The 15,858-nt window shown below is 51.2% G+C and overlaps 5 protein-coding genes across 5 annotated transcripts; 1 reads left to right on the top strand and 4 right to left on the bottom strand.

The window, feature by feature from the left end:
* Nucleotides 1-715: 715 nt before the first annotated feature.
* On the bottom strand, nt 716-1,572 carry N0V96_008494 (uncharacterized protein; the record flags this gene model as incomplete). Its single annotated transcript, XM_065758349.1, has 3 exons — nt 716-1,213; nt 1,264-1,269; nt 1,567-1,572. 3 exons carry the CDS (start codon nt 1,570-1,572, stop codon nt 716-718), a joined length of 510 nt encoding a protein of 169 aa, XP_065613104.1.
* A 1,414-nt stretch (nt 1,573-2,986) lies between these two features.
* Nucleotides 2,987-4,460, bottom strand: N0V96_008493 (uncharacterized protein; the record flags this gene model as incomplete). Its single annotated transcript, XM_053190112.2, has 5 exons — nt 2,987-3,370; nt 3,446-3,688; nt 3,775-3,881; nt 3,937-4,149; nt 4,271-4,460. 5 exons carry the CDS (start codon nt 4,458-4,460, stop codon nt 2,987-2,989), a joined length of 1,137 nt encoding a protein of 378 aa, XP_053052534.2.
* A 912-nt stretch (nt 4,461-5,372) lies between these two features.
* Nucleotides 5,373-7,670, bottom strand: TRP3_2 (anthranilate synthase / indole-3-glycerol phosphate synthase; the record flags this gene model as incomplete). Its single annotated transcript, XM_065758348.1, has 1 exon — nt 5,373-7,670. The coding sequence occupies one exon, from the start codon at nt 7,668-7,670 to the stop codon at nt 5,373-5,375; it is 2,298 nt and encodes a 765-aa protein (XP_065613103.1).
* A 594-nt stretch (nt 7,671-8,264) lies between these two features.
* N0V96_008491 (uncharacterized protein) lies at nt 8,265-13,901 on the top strand (the record flags this gene model as incomplete). Its single annotated transcript, XM_065758347.1, has 4 exons — nt 8,265-8,335; nt 8,395-9,310; nt 9,365-12,484; nt 12,543-13,901. 4 exons carry the CDS (start codon nt 8,265-8,267, stop codon nt 13,899-13,901), a joined length of 5,466 nt encoding a protein of 1,821 aa, XP_065613102.1.
* Nucleotides 13,902-14,642: 741 nt separating this feature from the next.
* N0V96_008490 (uncharacterized protein) lies at nt 14,643-15,167 on the bottom strand (the record flags this gene model as incomplete). The annotated part of the gene is made up of 3 exons (XM_053190109.1): nt 14,643-14,831; nt 14,999-15,068; nt 15,160-15,167. 3 exons carry the CDS (start codon nt 15,165-15,167, stop codon nt 14,643-14,645), a joined length of 267 nt encoding a protein of 88 aa, XP_053052531.1.
* Between the last annotated feature and the right edge of the window lie 691 nt (nt 15,168-15,858).

The raw sequence follows: 15,858 nt of genomic DNA, 5'->3' as shown, positions 1-15,858 counted from the left end.
CTATCAGATGAAGTCTTTGATGAAGGAATATCATCCGTTGACGGAGATACAGTGGTCTTGAAGAGTCAAAGTCACCAGGAAGCAGAGGAGGCAGCATGGATCCCTCTTCTTGCTCTTTATCGTCTATGTTGAGGACTGTGCAAAGATATGAAAGCAAGCTGCCGTGTTGTGCAACCTTCAAAGCGAGGCAGGCCCTCTGGAATTGTGTGATACATGGTTCGCCCATCAATACCAGCGGATTGTGGCTAAACCGTGTGTGTTGCCGAAGTAGTTCAAAACATGAGCTGTTGCTGGTGTCAGCGTGGGCAGCCGGGAACGAAGAATCCTAGCCACTCTTGTGTATACTTGAGCTCAAGGACATCTACTAGATTGATGTGAAGCCGGGAGAAGAAATCGCAAATCATGAAGGCTGTATTCGAACCAGGATCAAAATTTCAAACCCGTTTCTATGAGATTTCGTCTTTGTCAAACCAAAAGGCGCCTAGTCAAGTCCGTAAAAGCAAATGCGGATATGCGCCCAGGGTCCATCAGCTTCGTATTGCAAGTGGCTCCCTCAATCTCTCATTGCATCTGACTGGTAAGCATGTATGCTGAAAAGAAAATAACCCACTGATCATAGTGGAACAGACTCCTAACGCCTTTGCTATGTGTAACAGAATAACCTTCCGGGCCCCGAGTACCAGACACACGAATGCCCAACTAATCTCTTGACGGCTCACGTTTCAAGCTCTGCCGGTCTTCGGTTGTCAACCACGTTGCTTCCCTGTACTTCAGCAAGAGGGGTAGGCGAGGGCGTCGGCCCGCGTTGCGCCTTGTAAGGGTCATCGTGCTCTCCATACCCAGCTCGAGAGTAATATGGCTGAATTTGCTGCGGTTGAGAGCCCGGCGTCAAAGGCACTTGCGACCCGTCCTCCCTCGCGCGTTTCCTCCGCCGCAATATCATCCAGACGATGACGCAGACGGCTATGGCTACCACGGCGACCCCGCCGACCACACCTCCGACGATGGCACCCGTTGAGTTCGAGGATGAGCCGGACGGGGGCGAAGTGGCTGTTGCAGTGTCCGAAGGGTCTACGGTCCTGGTCGCGTCTGGATCATCAGACTCTGCACCTATCACCATGATCTTTTGTCCACTATAGGCGGAATCACCGCATCGAAGCCATGTCTTTTGTCCCGAGTCGTCGGGCCTCAGGAGTGTCATGCAATACGGCAACTGACTCGGACCTGATCGAGTGCTGGAAAAAAGTTAGCACTCGAACTCACTGAAGTCTGGGAACGCGAATAAGACGAGCGGCCGAGTATGGCAAGTCTTGGGACGTGCAAGGTGGAAGGGATCACGGAAATACATACCAACAAAGCGCCTTCTGACCCAGAGAAGACGTTGTCTGCTGGCACACAGGTGCGGTCCCATCGAAACATTGTGTCTTGAGGATGTTACGACATCCAAACCATGGTCCCGAGCTATAGCAATCGTTGCTGACGCATGAGAATGTCTCGAAAGCTGGCAGCAAGGAAGACATCGTCAGCAAGCTTCGTGAAGCGCAGGAGTCATGGGCCAAGACTTACTTCCATTATCAAGGCGACGAACTCCACAGGCATTGGGAGGTAGACTTCTGGCTTCGAGCATCATTTGCCTCGACTCTTCGCTGGGAGCTGTCGTTGGCGCTGGGGAAAGTCCAGCGCCATGCTCTAGGAACCCCATCGCGAGCGTTTCTTGGGGAGGTCGCGCTTCGAGGCCCATGGCGAAATTCAGTGGCAAGAAACCCGCCACCGTGATTAATGAATACGGAAACAACTTGGTCAAGTCCACCGAGAGACTCTTCAAGTCATTGATTGAGCCAGGAACCAGTGTCCGATGTAAAACCTCGCATCTGATTCTCAATGAATGGCAACGAAGAAAAAGCGAAGAACCGGTGAAGTTCTGGCGGAGAGCATTATCCCCTATGTATCCCAAGGGATCTGACACGCGCAGGCCTAGTATGAGTGAGAAGTGATGGTCAACGATTGATTGGTGTTTCTATCTCATACTCAGCCTCTTCCTGATTGACCAGCTTGAGAATTATTCGTCCAATGAGTTTAAGGCAGTGTCGATCCCTCGACGTCAATTGCCAGGGGTAATAGAACAGATTCTCATCTTACTGCGTCTAGAACGTAGCAACTAATATAAGTCTGACCTGCTATCTGCAAGCTACTTGATCGGCCCTCCGCGGGCACTTGAGTGTTCATCTAAGCCCCTTCAGCCACACGACTTTCGGCCACAAGAAAGACAACCAATTATCGGGTTGATCAGAGCCGCTGAGACATTCGTACCGACATGACGGGATCTCGGATGCCAGCCATGACATCTAGAAAGATACTCATGTATTCAACATGAAATCTCACATACTCAAGAGCTATCGCTCATGAATAAAGATTGACTGGTTCGAGTACCGAAAGGATTCAATCATCCGGGACTTTCTTCCAGTTTTCACGTGAACTACACCATGAGTTGAAAGCTTAAGCTGCGGAAACTATTTATATTGCTCGGATCTAATCAAGCTGGCCACGCTCTCATCTTATCAAGGTATTACCCAACCTTGAATAAAGTGCTGTAGGTTCCTTCTTGCTGCTGCCCAATGTAGAAGTCCATGGGGAAAAGGGGAATCGAAATGCAAAGCCATTCCCGCCTATCGCCCAAGCTCGAAACCATTGCCAAAAGTCTCGCCCAAAAAAGCTACCTCCAAATTCCAGATAGAAGAGAGATGTCTCTCCTCAGATGCAACTAAAGAACGGTTAGTAGCTGGCCGGTGTAGTAGTTGCTCAGGATCAACTCACTGTACTGCTGCTTCTTGCAGACCTGCATCAAGGGCCTCCGCAATCTCATCAGTAAGACTGCCAATTGACCCATGTCGTTATCCACCTGAAATTTCGTCTCCGTCAGACGAAGTCCCAATGGTTCCAGTATCCTGGGTAGGTGGTGTGCCGTCAAGTGTTGTCAATGACCTGTCTAAACGCCCTCAACGTGGCCCTCCATGACGATGTCTTCAATCTCAGAAAACTGAGCCATGGCTCCAGAATCAGAAATAACGTCGGCCTCGGCGTGTCCATCCATATCAGAGTCGACAGTGTCGCTCTTGCCAGGGCTAAGATTCATCTTGGCCATGGTCATCTCGTTGACCCCATTCTCCTCTTCAGCATCCATCTCCGGGGCTGTGCAGACCTCATCGACGATGTCCTTCAAGACGTCATTACATGCGTCTTCGATTTGGGTGTCGGCCGGCAACTCGTCTCCAAAGAGCTCAGCATAGCGCCGAAGCATCTTCTTGTTGCTTCTGACGGCCTTGTTGTAAAGTGCACCAACCATTCTGCATCCGACGGGTTTTCCACCAGTCTAAGGTTCATTGTTAGCAAGTGTTGATTGTAAAAAGAATTTCGAGCCTCAGTTTGATTGGTAGGATAATCTTACCGGGGGGGAGTAACTGAACGCAGTTTTCTCTTGAGTTCCAGCTCTGGCGACTCTGTCTGCCCAGCGAATCTTGGTCTTCAGCTCAAAGAACTTTCTGAATCTGTCGTACTCGTTCCGGAAGGTTGAGCAACTGGGACTCGGGCGCTCAATGCCGCGCTCAACCCACTTGCCGCTGTCCTTCTTGTGGAACAGCTTTGCGCCAAACCAGTACATGTGCGGCCTAGAGCAGTGAGACCGGAAGAACTTGAGTGTTTAGCAGCACATATTAGCTAGGACTCGATTCCAAGTTTGTGATGGCCATTCAGAACGGGTATACGCTTGTGACTTACGTAGAGTTCGTACCTCTCGTGCAGAGTTCCGTCCTCATTCTCAGATGATCGGAAGAGATCAACCTTGTACTCGAAGGAGGTCAGGTCTTTAGCGACACTGTAAGACTCTGGATGAATACGTCAACGGTGTTCAAGCAGTAGATATGGTGTACATTCACTGACCAGGACGAATCCACCTGTAAGCAGACGCTGCAGCCCGGGCCCTTTCGATCTGCGCCTGGGCCTCCTTCTTCTCTTTGATCTTCATGGCATCGTATCTGTATTCATTCATTGCGGGTCTCTTGTTGTCGCGGCAAGATTTGGTGAACCAACTCCAGCTCACAATGTGAATCTTTTTTGCATGCTTCGTCCTGTTTCTTCTCTCTGCTTCTTTGACTGAGAATAATGAAAACAATTAGCTTCTGAACAAGGAACAAAAAAAGAAGCATGAAGCATGAAGCACAAAGGGGAAAATAAATATTCGATAAGTTGCATGTGAAGGGAAAGGTGACCTTACTTCGGTGGTGCTTGTTCTTGGACTTGAACTCCTCATCGGTGAACAGCAGGTGGGTCGTCGTCTCGTCCAAGTGAAGTGAGAATTTGCCTTTGCGCATCTTAACCCACTGGACCATCTGCTCTCTGGAGCAACCACTAGGGAAGTCTCCAGCAGCGGTAATGACCATCTTGTTGAAGATTGCTTGAACCATTGTGAAAGATGAACGTTGGTCGATGATTGTAAGTAAAGTCTCACTCAGTGACAACAGGACAAGAGAATAAAAGTCTGTGATGCTGCTGATGAAGATGAGGCAAGAACGGCTTGAGATTTCAAGTGAGGTAAGAAGCGTGAAGAGCTGAAGTGAGACTGCGTGAAAAAAAAACCTTGATAAAGGGCGTTCTCGGTTGGTAAGAGCAAGCAAGGTTTCTAATGCTGATGATGAAAGTCTAGGACTGCGAGTGATGTAGAATGGGTGAAGTGTTGGGATAGAAATTGGGTACGAAGAGGCCGATCTGAAACTGTGAGTGAGGTAGAAAGGGTGTAGAAAGGGTGAAGAAGTGGAAAAAAAAATGTCTGGAAAAAGGGTGGCTGTTTTAGACGTAGAGATTCGAGGAAGTAAAAAAAGATGAGCCAGGGCAGTAGGGAAGGAAGGAAGGAGGGAGGGAGGGAGGGAGGGTACAATTGGGGAAGCACTCGAAAGACTGGGAGGAAGGCGCGAGAGATATGAAGTCTCACTATGCCTTCCGAAATATGACAAGAAATCAATTTGATATGGCATCTGAAATGCCGGTCTGGAAATGCGGCACAGATCGATCTTATGAGAACCTATAGCATTTTGAGTATCGTCAATATTTACCCTCATGTCTACCTTAACGCAGAATTGTTTCTTGAACAGAAGCAGATAGCCCTATCTGACAATCTGAGGCTCACATTGTTCACCTACCCACATATCTCAGAGCAGTCTTGGCTCATGCGAGGATGTGGAATTAAGGACAGGATTATTCGATGACATCGAGGTCTGGGCTTCGTGGCAGAGCTGAAGTGTAGATATTCAAGTATCACGGACAGTCTTCGATTAGATCGCTTGACAGAGTCTCAAGCACTTACTCATTCGACGAACTCTCTACCTAAAGCTCTTCGCATTCTTGACAAACGTTCTAATCTTCTCCAAGCTCTGCTTGCCATCCTCCTCCACTCCGCTGCTCACATCAACACCTACGATACGGTCACCAAACTCCCCAACAGCCTTGACTGCCTCAAGCACATTGTCCGGGTTGAGACCGCCAGCGAGAATGACTTGCAACTCCTGGTCCTTTGCCAAGATTTCCTTGACACTGGAGACGTCCAGTAGCTTGCCTGAGCCAGCTCCCGAATCGAGCAGAGGAATGGTGTGGTAGCCTCGTTTCCCGATGCCAACGTTGCTCGGCTTGAAAGCCCGAATAACAGGTACCGGGATCAGGTTGGCCCACTCAACCGGCTCGTTGCCGTGAAGCTGAACAATGTCCAGGTTGAAACGCTTCTGCTTCTCGAGAACCTCGTCCAGGGGCTGATTCTGGAAGATGCCAGCGAGAAGCGGACGCGAGCTCGATAGCCTGGCGACAGACGTGGTATAGTAATCTGTAGCAGATTTTGTAGGAATGCTTGTTGCTGTGCGTGGGGCGGTAGGCACGAAGGTGTGTACCGCTTCTGAGATGGCTGAAGCAGTCTCGTCGGATATGCAACGCTTCGCACCTGGAACCAAGCAGATTCCGACAAAGTCCGCACCTGCCTTAACAGCCTCGAGGGCAGCCTCGGGTGTTCGTGTGCCGCAAATCTTGACAAAAAGGGGCTGGGTCTTGACCGGTTCAGGCTCAGCGTCTGTACCAGAACAGAGTTCTCTGATGAACTTGGTTGTGTCCGGCGCTCTGACAATGGCCTCTCCTACAAGAACAGCATTGACTCCATCGTTCTTGCAGAGAATGACATCCTGGTGGCTATTGATGCCGCTCAGGGCGCAGATGATGGTATTTTCCGGGACCATGCTTCTCAATCTGCTTGTTGTGTTCATGTCGACCTCGAAGCTCTCCAAGTTGCGGTTGTTGACGCCAATAGCCTTGGATCCAAGTTTCAAGGCTGTCGTCATCTCCTCGGCTGTCTGGACCTCAACCAAGGGCTCCATTCCCAAGGAAAGAGAATAATTGTACAGCCTCTCCAGCAGTTCCGTCTCCAGCATCTTGACAATAAGCAAGACCGTATCGGCGCCCGCAAGTCTGGCTTCAAGAATCTGGTATTCCTCGAAGATGAACTCTTTGCGGAGGATCGCTGGTCTGTTGGGCATACCGTCCAGAACTTGTCTAACAGCCCTCAGATCCTCGATGCTGCCCTTGAACCACTCAGGCTCCGTCAGCACGGATATGACGCTGGCACCTGCAAGGGCATATTTCTTGGCCTGGGTCGGAGCATTGATGTTGATGTCGAAAATGCCTTTTGAGGGCGAGGCTCGTTTGATCTCCGCCATGAGGGACACATCGAAGGGGGTCTGGCGAAGGCGCTCAATGAAGGGGACTTGAGGCGGAGCGGCATTGAGATCATACGCAGCTTGTAGATCTGCAGGTCTTTGCGAAGGAACAAGCTTCTGAGCTGCAACAGCAGCCTTTCGGTGGGCGTAAATTTGCTGCAAGATGTTGTTCTTCTTGCTTGCAGCCGGCGCAGATGACGTCGTCTTGGCAGAGGCGCCGTTGGTCGCGGAGCCCTTCTGGAGCCGGCTGTTCTCTTCCCAAGTGCCACCTTGAAGTTGCAAGAAGTTTCGCAGCATAGTCCGGCCTTCTGCGGTGAGAATGCTCTCAGGATGGAACTGAACACCCTCAATGGTGTACTCCTTATGTCGGACGCCTTGAATGATACCGGGGGATCCGTCCTCTGTCGCAACCCAAGAAGTGACCTCCAAACAATCCGGAAGTGTCACACGTGTGCCGGCTAGAGAGTGATAACGGGTAACCGGAAGGCCTTGGCGCAGACCAGCATAGACACCCTTGGCGTCGTGTGTCAAAGGAGATGTCTTGCCGTGAAGCCATTCCCCTGCGGATCCGACCTCTCCACCATAGACGTCAAAGATGCACTGCTGACCCATACAGACACCAAATATGGGAATCTTGCCAGAAAAGTGCTTAATTGCATCTCGACTGACTCCGGAATCCGTGGTGGGGTGTCCAGGTCCAGGACTGATGATCAACTGAGTTGGCTTCTTGTCAATCAGCTCTGCCAGCGTGATCTTGTCATTTCTGAAGACCGTCACATTCGCGCCTTCGAGAATGAGGTATTGGTAGACATTCCAGGTGAAGGAATCGTAGTTGTCGATCAAGATCAAGTTGGATGCCGTGGGAATTGGTGGCGAAGGGTCCGGATGCTGGGGTGAGTGATCGATGATATCTAAGGACGGCATTTTGCAAATTGTGCTGGAACCGCCGAAAAGTAAGTCAAATCAGCAGTGAATTGCTAAATCCCAATGCCTCTTGTCACGGATAGTATCGCTTCGGTGGTAATGGCATTCGAGGTTGGAATGAGGTGAGTCAATGGGACGGGTTGAAATGAAGTAAAAAGGCGGCGACTCACTAAAGTTGATTGTAGCACAGTAATTCGGAGAGCATACTTTAACTGTATTGATTGGTGATGACTATCGCTGAGAATACAGTGCACAGTTGCGCAAAAGGCAAGCTGCAATATACCCTGACCGGCCGCCCCGCCGCTATATCGCGATCCCGGCGCCCGGGACTGCCTATTGTGGCATTGTGCCTTGAACGGGCGCTAAGACGAACTGGACTTAGCGCCAGCTCCCGGAAAAACCACGGAACTCGAGCTCACTTTTTTTGGGAGCTCCAGTCAACCACCTGCAGAGAGGCTGCAAAAGCATTCGCGGGCCCAAGTGTGTACAAGCGCGTCTACTTACTTTCTTTGCATCTCAGGCAACATAGCTCATCGCAGCCTCGCCTAATGCAGTCCGGACCTTGACTGCTCTGCCCAATCGACCTCTGCGGCAATGGCGCAAGTGGCAGACCGTCAATATTTTCCTCCTTTGGAGGAATGCTTGAATGGAGACACCATCATTATGTGGGTAGCCCTGCGTTTGTTGACTTGCTGATTGTCCGGAAAACTGATCCTCGAACTAGCTCCTGGAAGCTCATCGCAGCTGCACTGGCGGACAAAGATGACTCCAGGCGGAAGAGCGAAGCTGTTGTACAGTTTTTACAAGATGATTTCGTACGGGCACTCATAAAAGATCCGTCGACCGCCTTTGCGCCGCCGAGCGATCACACCAAATCGAACTTCGAGACGAGGACCGCCGCTATACACGTCACCCCCAAACCGAACGACAACTTCGACATTAAAGTTATCAAAGAGGATGCGCAGTGGTTGAGCAAGAATGCCAAGGTCAACCTCGTTGCTGCGCTTCGCGCGACAGTTATCGAGTTCCAGTCGCGACCAGCAAGCCACCTAACAGGAACCCTCTCCTCCCAGGATATAATCAACCTCCAGGAAGCCTCTGGCGTCGCAAACGTACAATCGTCATCTTTCGTCCCTATTGCTGGTGCCGCTCAGGATGCGGAGACGATATGGGCCGAATTCGAGAAAGAGGAGTCAAGGCGACAGCGAATCTTCCAGACATATCTTGCTGAGAGACGCCACTTTCTGATGACTGCTGCGTTGGTCCAGGAGAACGTCCTCTACACCCAACCTTCAGCGTCAGTCTCTACGGCCGATCTTCCGATCGCGACAACTCAGTTGATCGCCGCGAGCGAGCGTCCCAAATACCTTGAAAATCTGCTCACGACCTACTTGCAGTATGTCACTGAGGCTATCGGTCGACTGGCCGAGGGGCTCGAAGCAGTCGTGGAAGACAAAAGCCTGCTGGGAGAAGAAATTGAGCTGGAATGGATGCGGACGGCACTCACTGAAGTTGTACACGCCTTGTCGGTCGTCTTCCAGTCAGTCGATGGCAGCGGCGACGATTTCGTACCATCCGCGCTGGTTGGCCAGTGGTTTTCCTTAATGGATAGCTATGGTTTTCTCAACGGGATTACTGCGGTGAGTTCACCAAGCATTAGACTTCGCTGGAAAGCCTGGACTAACAGCAGACAGCCGACTGATGCCATTGCCTCCCTAATCATGCCCCTTAGATCTCTCATCTCAGCCATATCTATCAAGCTCCTGAACCCTACACGATCCATCGAGTGTCTTGCCGAAGAGGCCCCTGAATATCGCGGAGACGAGGACCCATACATTACTGCTCCGTCAGTATTGGAGCAAGTCCACAATGCAATCCTCGCCGCAGCCAGTGCAGATTGCGAGAGCCAAAGCCCCATCATATTTGCGTGGACTGTCGTTGTCCACCGCATGTTCTACTCGCATCATGACCGAATCGAAAAGCGAGATGCGCTACAGAACCAGCGATCTCAGGAGACTTTCGAGGCTGGTGTTTTGATTCGGCCCACTACCGCTCGCCGTCTTTCTGCAGGGAGCATTGTTTCTCTCGACGGCAAGTCATTCGACATTTTCCTGACCAACGCGGGTCTGGACAAGGACTTGCAGGTTGTGGAGCAGCTGGCAGTAGCTGTCACATCGCATGGACGGGCTTACGAAGTATTGTCCGAGATGGCACTGGCTATTGGGGCCTCCAGTGACGGAGCCTTCTCGGCGCTTCTGAGTTCCAGAATCCGGCTTTCGTATGTCGACTTCCTCAAAGCCACATATCCTCTCGTAGGGTATCAGTCAGACTCTGTCACCTCTCTCCTTTCGGTCCTGGGAGCTGGCCAGCAATATTGGGACCTTTCGAAGCCTTCGCTCCACGCCTCAAGCGACATCTTGGCCGAGGTGCTCCACGACGATGCTGCACTCGAATATTACTTCCACCAGGCCCTCAACCGTTACCCATTTGAGTTGCTGCCATTCCTCAATCTTTGCAGGACTTTGGCGAACTGCACCGTCGCTGACGACCGAATGGATACGGTAGTCAACCTCTTGCGCAAAACCCCATCACTTACTTTCATTCTCCCCGATGACTACCAGCAATACGAGCTAGCCCAGGAGGAGGACAACACCAACACGTTTTACTTACTCGAAGACATACCGCTTTTCACGCCTGCCACAGCATGGAATCGCAGAACTCGGGTGGACGATGCATTTAGGATACCCGCGGAAACAGTGGGACGCTTTGTGACGGATACAGGTCGCGTGGTTCTTATGGAGTATGAGCACTCTGCTCTTGCCTTGCTTGGCAAGAGGCTTGAAATCCAACTAGCACCTGAGACTTACCGCAGCGAACTGGATGCGCTTCAGCCAGAGGAAACCGCAGAAACTATTGCTCTCTTAGCGACACTACTGCGCGCGGAGGTACTGAAGTCTGAAAAGCAAGGCTTGAGCGGCGAAACATCGCTCAAGTCGGGACAAGAGCTGCTGGAAGAGGTTGGTAAGCACATCTCCGGCAACAAAGACCTTGTGGCGGTTGTCTGCGAAACCATGGATGCCTATATGCAAGACGAGAAGGCGACCGAAGGACAGGGCATCGCAGTGCTCAACTCATGCGTTCAATTCCTACATGCGATCCTGCCGCTTTGCCCCACGAGAGTCTGGTCTTACTTGGCGCGTTGCGAACTTCTCAACTCGGAAGCCCAGGCAGGAAAGTTGGCAAAGATCACTGGTAATCTTGACTTAGTGGGGGACCGATATGAACTGTTGCTGTCGGCCGTACGGCTTTTTGCTAGCCTCATTGACAGCGTCAAGAGCAGCGCTGTTCAACGCAAATCGGGCAACAAGCTGGTTGGACGGCAGAAAATATCAAACAACGTTTGGCTCGGCGTGGCGGACAAGGTCTTGGGCAAAGTCAGCCTCGCAATTGCTCAAGCCGCGGTTGACGTCTTTGAGACCTCCTCAACTTGGCGCTTCGGATCAGAGCTTCATAAAGCACTGCTCATTCGGCATGTTGTCCCTGTAATGGATCAAATCATCGAGCACACGTACGGGATGGGTGACCAAGAGAGCGCGGATACGCTGGCGGCTTGCTTGGAACCCGCAGCGTCGTACATTATCGATGCGTTCCTCTCGCCCTCAACAGGGTCTTTGAGGTTCCAACCGCTCCTCACGACTCTGGTCAATGGTCTCCAAATCCCCGACTCAACGTTCTACCAAGACCGACTAGCCTCAGCTCAGGAACAGCTCACATGCGCTTTGCGATTCACAACAACCTTGCTACGTGTTGCGAGCTACCTGGACAGACCATCAGCGACGTTTGAAGAACACCTCTTCAAGACGTCATCGATTTTGGCGAGGTTATGTGCAATCTGCGAGCAATTCCGGCGACCAGCACTGCTACTGCTGGAGGCTCTAGTGCTGAGTGCTGCCAAAGCTCACGATGATCCCCCTTCACTCCTGGGATACCTTGGTCCCCTTTTGTCCCGGTCATTTATCGAGGTCTTGTCGCGACTCGACAAGCCCTTCCTCGTTGCGAAGGATGTGCAGACAACGTGGAAGTTCTTCTCCACGATAGTACAGAACCGCCAGCAGTGGCTATCAAACTGTCTCTTGACAGGCAAGACGCCCAGAGATGCCCTCAAGGGCGTTAAGAAGGACGCTTCATCGACGCCCAACTCGGTGCTGGCCACAGCCTTTGCAAAGCTGAAGAAGATCAAAGAGTTGGAAACAGGCGAGGCAGTCAGGATCCTCGATTTTGTTGCATCATCTCAGAACCATTGGCCTTGGACAATCTTCACCATGCAAAAAGACTCGTCCTTCTTGGACTCTCTGCGCCTTTACGTCAAGGACCTCAGTAGCTTTACGGTCACAAGCAAGACAGATGCCGTTAAGGCTGCCACAGATGCCAAAATGGCCGCTTACATTGCCGAGATATTCGCCATGCAGCTGTATCACTTACGGCAGATGGGCGGAGCCGACTCATTCGCCAAGAGCCTGGTATCCGACCTGGACTACTATCTACGGGACGGCGTAGAAGTGTCGAGCTACAATACTTCTCTGCACAGCAACTTTGCTAAAAACTTCACAAGCAAATACCCCGGAATTTCGTTGGAAGCTTTCAAAAGGACATCACTGAGACCCGGCGAGCTTGGTCGAAGCTATTTCTATGACTTGAAGAGTGCAACTGAGATGTTGAGCTTCGATCCAGGTTGGCATGGTCGTCGCAACAATGGGTTCCGCAACGAGATGGGGATCGCCAACGCCAACCTGTCCCTTGTCGACGCGCAGATTGTAAGTTTTTCACTTGAACACCTACCTGCCCTTTTGGCCCGCACTGATATTGCCGCAGTCGCTGTTCCACGCCTGGGAATACCTGCTCCTTGAGCTTAGTAGCTCTCTTGCAGAAAACGAAACCATTGCCAGACAAATGTTGCAAGTTGCGCAGCAATGCCTCGAGGCAAATCGGTCCAACCAAGGCCCAGAAAATATCTTCATGCGGATTGTCGAAGAGCGAGCTGATTTGAGCTTGCTTCTCGTCCAGCGTCTCGTTGGCCGTCCTATTTCGTCTCACGATGTGAACCAACTTCTGGGAACATTGTTCACCATCATCAGCGCTGTCGAGGAGCCCTTCAACCCGGAATCAATCTCGTACTACCGCACGATGCTCAAGGCCATCTACGTTACCCTGCGTGCGTATAGTGCTGCGGAAAAGAAGTCCCTGGGAGCCTCGAAGAACGGAGGTGACGGCTTCTCGATCACACTTACTCAGACTGTTCTGAACCTCCTCGACCGAGTAGTCGCAAAGGGGTTCAGAACTCTCGTTGCTCTTGTGCACGATTCCGAGGCTGCCGTTGCACCTGAAGACCTTGCTCTGCTTACGGCCATTTTGCAAGCTTGTCTCAACATGCCAACCATTGACCAATGTCAAACACAGATACTCAACATCATGGCATCATATGATGCAATGCACGCAGCGACATCACTCTTCTCCTGGGCCGATAAACTTTCCATCAACGGCGACCCGATCTATGGCGAGTTGAGCTTGCTCTTCTTGCTGGAGCTCTCTACCCTACCGGCGGTGGCAGAACAGATGGCTTGCGAAGGCCTGCTGAGCCACCTGACTTCGGCAGGCATCACCAACTTCATGCGCCGCGGAAACATTTCTCCCTTCTCAGAAGCTGTTGGACCCCAGCGATGCTACAGCATCTGGGTCAAGGGTGTTCTGCCCCTATTGCTGAATCTCCTCACTGCCTTGGGCGGAACGGTTGCGCCAGAACTGGGTTACGTTCTTAACCAGTTCCCTCTACTTCTCAAGTCTAGTGTTGACCGATTCGAGGCACCTGGCGCCAGTCGTACAGCATCGAGAGAGACGCCGCACTACGTAACGCTTCTTGCAGTATCAGAGGTGCACTCTCTTGCTCTGTTGACAAGAGTCATCGCCGCTCTGCGGACTGCCAACAACCGTGATATCCCAGAGATCCAGTGGGATGCTGCCTCCCTTTTAGAAAACATTGACTTTTGGCTATCGAGCCGTAAGTTGTTGCGCGACAGACTTCTGCCGCTGGGCCAGCGTGAGGTGGAGTGGAAGAGCATCAAGACTGGCGCGTCGGATGAGAATGGCCAGCCAGGAAATGTCTTGGAGAGCAAGGTCCTCTCGCAGTTGGAGGCCGTGAGGGATGTATTGAGCGAAGACCTTGAAGAGTCTTGAGTAAGGATGAGGAGGGATGTTGAGATAGGAATAATGAAGCCGAGGGGGTTATCGTCGGCCACAAGGGAATGAATGAATTGGAGGGGAACAACGACAAAAAAGGGTTTTAGGCGTTCAAGTGTGTAGGATAAACGTGGGTGCATCATACCTATTCCAGCCATCGTCACTGGGAAACCCCATAGTCTACATAGAATCAAATTCGTGGATACCCCTAGCAGATTGCTGGGTACAACCAAAATGACGCCCGTTTCTACTGTGACTTGTGGCTCACAAGCTGATGGCATACAAACTCTCTCTCTCTCTCTCACACACACACACTCAACGGCTCATGGAGTAGATATTTTGTCCATTCGTTTCTCCCTTCATTTTAGCGGTGTTTATTCCAAACCCGCAAAGAAGTGCTATGCCACGTCTTCCGTCCACCGGCCGGGGGACAGAAGAAAGTAAACACAATGTAATATACAGGAAACCCTCCTCGTTCGTGGTTGTCATTCCCAACTCACTCGCCTGGCTTCGTTAATTTGGAGATCGTGTGTGGTAAATGTTGCAAATCCCAGTGCCTTCTCCCCCTCCGACTTGGCTTGTCTGCCTGCCTTGCTGGGAATAGTGTTACATCAGCGCGTGCGCGCGCGTGCTCGCTCTATCGAACACCATTTGCGTGCCCATTCTCTTCTCTCTCTCTCTCTCTCTCTCTCTCTTTTTTTTATTTTACATCATTTGGGGGTTTTCTCGACAGTGAATTTACTGTCCCTGCATCTGGGCCGTCATCTGGGCGTTGTGCTCCTGGAAGCGCTCGCTGAGGCGCTGCTGGGAGAACATCTGCTTCTGGATGCAGCGGGTGATACAGCCGGTCTCGCGGGAGGAGAGGGACTTTGAGGTGAAGTCGTCGATGCACGAGGTGAAGCAGTGGTCGACAAGGTTTCCAAAGAGCTGTAAAAAGGGGGGAAAGAGGATTAGCCACAGAGTCTAGGGAGTCTTATCGCTTTTTGAACAGCGATTGAGGTGGGAAGAAAAACATGGGAGACGGAGGAACGGATTGATTTCGTTTGGTCTTCTGTGCAGATAACGAAACGGGAAGGTTGAAGAGAGAAACGTACGTTCATGAACTCCTTGACCTGGCGCTTCTGAAGTCTCTGCTGGAGCTGGGCCTCCTCGGTCTTGGTAAGGCTGGTAATAGAGAATTGCGCGTTAGTCGCTGTATTCGGTCTCTGTTTTCCCTTGAGCCCTTCTTGGGATCATTGATAAGGGGTGAGCTTACGCATCCATTTTAAAATGTGGTTGACTGTGATAAACTCGTAAAGTTGACGGGGTGTATGCGAGGCCGGTTGGTTCGTGATGGAGGTTGTGGTTGATTCCGGGTGCGATGACGATGGTTGAAATTTCTTTGGTTAAAGCACTTCCTCAGCCGAACAGCGCTGCGCAGAACGGGATAGCAGGCAAGCTTGCCTTCCCCCGGTCAATGCTGGCCAATCAGGCCTCTATAAATTTGGCAGCGCTGGAGCTCCGATAACGATAAGAACCTATCGGGATTTCATTTGGAGCTTCACCTCGGATAAATGCATGGACTTCAATGGGAGTTCCGTTGCGCGAGAGCCACTACCTTGAAATTCTGTTCTACTTCCAATGCCGAGCCAGTGTTGATTTTCATCTGGCCCTGGCGATGTCTCTTTTCAAAATTTGAATCTTTGACCTTGGCAGTCAAATCCAAAGGCCAATGTCAATTCGAGATATCTGAGCTATTATGTTTCTTTGTGTGCTTCTTACAGACACAGCATTCAACTTGAACAAGGGATTTGTACCAATTGCATGAAGAAAGTCCTGAACATTGTATTTAAAATATCCTGACGTGGACTAAACCCGCGTCGCCCTATATCCAACCCCAAGGCGACCGAGTCCAGTGACATCTCGCCAGGGTATCAAGCCTATATATATAGGTTCAGAAGAAGAGAAGACATTA

This window comes from Colletotrichum fioriniae (genome assembly GCF_027942845.1).
Source record: "Colletotrichum fioriniae strain IMI 355084 chromosome Unknown scaffold_10, whole genome shotgun sequence".
NCBI classification, from domain to species: Eukaryota; Fungi; Ascomycota; class Sordariomycetes; order Glomerellales; family Glomerellaceae; genus Colletotrichum; species Colletotrichum fioriniae.
The sequence above is the reverse complement of the archived record's forward strand: the minus strand, read 5'-3'. Positions and strand labels throughout refer to the sequence as shown.